The following is a 4,427-nucleotide window of genomic DNA, read 5'->3' as shown; positions in this document are numbered from 1 at the left end:
AACAGGTTTGGGGACTACTGCCCTCCAGAGCTTTAGTCCTCAGAGTGTCACCAGTGTCACCAACATTGGCGTGGCCTGGGAGCTTGTGAGAAACAATGAGTCATATGTGCATTCTAAGATCTCCAGGTAGTTTACACACACCTTAGGTTTGAGAGGTGCTGCTCTGGAGCCTGAGGTCTTGCTTTAGGAAGCATGGAGGCCTTTGAGGGGGGCGTGGCACGGAGAGCACCGACCCCAAGGAGGCACACTCACAGGGCTCCCCTCTGGTCCCAAATCCTGCAGGGTCTTTTCTTCGATGATTCCTACGGCTTCTACCCGGGCCAGGTGCTCATCGGCCCAGCCAAGATTTTCTCCAGCGTCCAGTGGCTGTCAGGGGTCAAGCCCGTACTCAGCACCAAGAGCAAATTTCGGGTGGTAGTGGAAGAGGTAGGGACTGGGAACCAGGGGGTGGGGACAGGACCTCAACCTCCATGCCCCGGAGCTAGCTGCCGCCCGCCCTTCTCTGCCTGCTCTGAGGGCTAAACCCTGCTCCTTGGCCTCTGGACCCTGTTGATTTGAAAGGGCTTTGTGGTCACGGGGTGACCAGCAGACAGATATCCCCCAGCCTGACCAACCCAGGCTGTGCAAGGTGGGCGAGTGACGAATGGCAGATCCACTGGGCCCTGACTGGTGGTGAGGAGGTGACAGGGATCCCTGGGGTGGGGCTGCAGTTACGGGTGGGGCCTGCTCTGGGGGTGTTCGTACTTGGTGCAACACTGTGAAGACCTGCTTCCTGCCGTGGAGGTCAGGTGGGTTCTGGGCAACAGCTTAAAGAGAGAGCTGTTAGGACCCGCTGACCGAGGCCCTGTCCCACTCACTGTCCCCAGGTGCAGGTTGTAGAGCTGAAAGTCACATGGATTACCAAGAGCTTCTGTCCAGGGGGCACAGATAGCGTCAGCCCCCCACCCTCTGTCATCACCCAGGAAAATCTAGGCAGGTGAGCAGCGCCAGCACGCGACCCACTCCAGCAGCCCCAGGGCCACGCCTTGAGTAGGTCTCGGGGCCAAAGCCAGACGCGGGGGGACGAGGACTGTTGGCCCAGCCCCGCTTCTCCCCGCCCAGGGTGAAGCGTCTCGGATGCTTTGACCATGCTCAGCGGCAGCTGGGGGAGCGCTGTCTGTTTGTCTTCCCGGCCAAGGTAGAGCTGGCCAAGATTGCCTGTGAATGTCCAGAAAAACACTGCGCCCAGGGGGAGGGCTCTATGGCCAAGAAGGTATGTCCTCGGGGTTGGGGTTGGTGGGCGTTTGAGGAACTGGCCTTGAGCCATTTCCGAAGCCAGGAAGGATGGTCTGTGCTTCAGGCCTTGGGGGGCAGCCCTGATGATGCTTGCAGGCCACTTAGGTGTGTATAGCTGTCACTCCCCCTACCCCCAGATCAAACCGCCTGGGGTCGGGCCAGCCTGAGTGCCCCACACACCCAGGGTGGGGCCCTGCTCGCCACAGCCTCCCCCTCCCGGCTCTGCCCTCGCAGGTGAAGCGCCTGTTGAAAAAGCAAGTTGTGAGGATCATGTCCTGCTCCCCGGACACCCAGTGCTCCAGGGACCATTCCATGGAGGATCCGGGCAAGAAAGAGGGCACCAAAGCCAAGAGTGAAACAGGGTCCGCCAGCCCTGAGGAGACGCTCGATGGGTCCGCCAGCCCGGTGGAGATGCAGGACGAGGGCCCGGAGGAAGGCGAGCAGCTGCCTCCCTTCCTGCTGAAGGAAGGCGGAGACGACAGGCTGCACTCGGCGGAGCAGGATGCGGATGACGAGGCTGCCGACGACACAGACGACACCAGCTCGGTTACCTCCTCCGCCAGCTCCACCACTTCCTCGCAGAGCGGCAGCGGCACAGGTCGCAAAAAGAGCATCCCCTTGTCCATCAAGAACTTAAAGCGGAAGCACAAGAGGAAGAAGAATAAAATCACTCGCGACTTCAAGCCGGGGGACAGGTACACCCAGAAGGCGTCCTCTCCCTGCCGGCTGAGCGTCCGGCCCGAGAGCATGCCCTTGGCGCCCATACGCACGTGCACACTGGGGCTCGTGCACGTGGTGTGCACCCACGGTCTGCAAACCCTATAAAGGCTCGCGGTACCTAGCTGAGGTGACGTAGGTGCCTGGGGTTGGCCTGGGGGGACAGGAGAGATTCGAGAGTAAGACAGAGGGTAGAACAGCGGCATTGGCCCTGAGTCTGCCCTCTGGGACCACAGTCACTTGAAATCTCCCAAACGGGGCCATTCTCAGAGATGGCAGGGCGTGGGAACTGTAGGTGAGCATCTGCTGACTGTTTTTCTTCCTTCTTGCCTGGGATTAAGAGTTTCGGGTCACCGGGTCCCCAGGATGGGGTAGGAGTACCTGCCCTTTCCTCTGGGAAGCCCGTGTGGCCTGACTCACCACTGGTCCTGCCCTGCAGGGTGGCAGTGGAGGTGGTGACCACGATGACCTCGGCAGACGTGATGTGGCAGGACGGCTCCGTGGAGTGCAACATTCGCTCCAACGACCTCTTCCCCGTGCACCACCTGGACAACAATGAGTTCTGCCCCGGAGACTTCGTGGTGGACAAGCGAGGTAGTGTGGCGCCGGGGGGCCTGGCTGCTCGGGCCGCGCTGGGACGGGGGAGTGAGGCTGCCTTTTGTGGGTGGCTCACTCTTTTGAGGACTGGGGAGTATTTTCTAGCCTCCTGTGACCTCGCAGGGGACAAGCGGGTTCTGAGCCCTGCTGTGGTTGACGCGCGGTGGGTGGCAGGCGGCACCACCATGGCTGCTCTGCTAGTCGCGTGTCCTCCTCTGGTTCCCTAGTCCAGAGCTGTCCGGACCCCGCGGTCTACGGCGTGGTGCAGTCTGGGGACCACGTGGGCCGCACCTGCATGGTGAAGTGGTTCAAGCTGCGGCCGAGTGGGGACGACGTGGAGGTCAGCCTGCGCCGCCCCGCTGCTTCCTTCAGGGTGGGCTCTGGGGGGCTCGGCATAGGGCCCCAGGGCTCATGACCACCATCCTGTGCCCCAGCTGATCGGAGAAGAAGAAGATGTGAGCGTTTACGACATTGCTGACCACCCTGACTTCCGGTTCCGCACAACCGACATCGTCATCCGCATTGGCAATGCCGAAGATGGGGCCCCTCACAAGGAGGATGAGGTACCCCCCTCTCCCCCCCGTTCAGGCCCACAGCGGCTGCCCCTCCCTTGCAGCAGCTGCAGTGCCAGGGGGGTGCCACCAGGTGGCCCTAGAAGCCAACCTGCAAGCCCTATGGGCTCCTGGCTGCTCCAGGCGCCTTCCCCAGCAGAGCAGCTGCCCACAGCAGAGCTGCGGCTGTGCCTGACCACCTGCCCGCCCGCCCGCTGGGTCGCACCACATTCACGCAGCTGTTCTGGTATTTAGGGAAGTGTGCTCCTTGTCTTCAGGGCCGTGAGCATGACGTTGAGTGCTGAGGAGCACGGGACAGGCTTGGGGAGGTGGCGTCAGAGCCGGGCGTTGGAGAACAGGGGAACCTTGGTTGGGGTCAGGCAGATTCCAGCAAAGGAAAAATAGGAACAAAAGTCCCAAGGCTGGTTCCCCGTCCTGGGAATGCCTGGAAGCCCAGAGAGACGGGAATGCTTTGAGAGGGAGGGAGTTAGTGGGCCGTGTACTCGGCTGCCAGGGGGATGAGTGGGAGCTTTGTGGACGGGGCACGTTGTTTCTGTGTGAGCAGGAGGGTCCCCCACTTGAGTATCTCGCTGTGGCCTCTGGCCGATGCCCAGTCCCTGTTATTGTCACGGCCTCGCCCTGGCCACCCACTGCTGGAGCTCCCTTTCTGGGAGGGCTGCACTCTTGACCCTGTCATTTGTCCTGCAGCCATCGGTCGGCCAGGTGGCCCGCGTGGACGTCAGCAGCAAGGTGGAGGTGGTGTGGGCTGACAACTCAAAGACTATCATCCTGCCCCAGGTAAGGCCCTGCCAAGATCTGGCCACTTGGCTTGCAACTGTGGCGGCTGGGCTGGAAGCCATGGCCTGTCTCCTGTCCCCACTCAAGGAACAGGAGTACAGGCTCCAGATCTGGCAAGGGGTCTTCTTTCGGGTAAAAGGGTCTCAGGGAAGACTTGAGAAGAAGAGCAGCGTGACACACACAGCCTGGTGGTCCCACCTGGCAGGCTCCCCATATTGTCAGGTGCATGTAGATTTCCGTGGACCAGCGCATTGAGCCCGGGTCTCTATCTCGCTGTGTGCGGAAGTGCAGGTTACTTTCCGTAGACAACAGAGCCACCTACATTTCTAGGAAAACTTTCACAGGCCAGGGGGAGGGGAGAGCAGAGCTGGCCCCAGCCCCAGTGCCTGCCGGCACACTCTGAGCTGCGAGGCTGTCCTCAGTACTTTTCCTTTGTCCCCTTGTTTGAGGCATCCTCGTGCCCCAGCTCCCCTCTCCTGGCACCAACAC

General features: G+C 61.3%; 1 protein-coding gene across 1 annotated transcript in view; it reads left to right on the top strand.

Annotated features, from left to right (window-relative positions):
• The window catches only part of UBE2O (ubiquitin conjugating enzyme E2 O), a 47,658-nt gene that overhangs the window by 37,194 nt on the left and 6,037 nt on the right, over positions 1-4,427 (top strand). Inside the window, 8 exon segments of the mRNA XM_023531624.1 lie at positions 154-426; positions 867-976; positions 1,102-1,252; positions 1,510-1,970; positions 2,432-2,586; positions 2,817-2,929; positions 3,024-3,152; positions 3,849-4,191. Of these exon segments, the coding sequence (XP_023387392.1) occupies positions 154-426; positions 867-976; positions 1,102-1,252; positions 1,510-1,970; positions 2,432-2,586; positions 2,817-2,929; positions 3,024-3,152; positions 3,849-4,191 (1,735 nt within the window).

The sequence above is a fragment of the Pteropus vampyrus genome, unplaced genomic scaffold, assembly GCF_000151845.1.
Source record: "Pteropus vampyrus isolate Shadow unplaced genomic scaffold, Pvam_2.0 Scaffold72, whole genome shotgun sequence".
NCBI classification, from domain to species: domain Eukaryota; kingdom Metazoa; phylum Chordata; class Mammalia; order Chiroptera; family Pteropodidae; genus Pteropus; species Pteropus vampyrus.
This window is presented reverse-complemented; position numbering and strand designations above follow the sequence as displayed.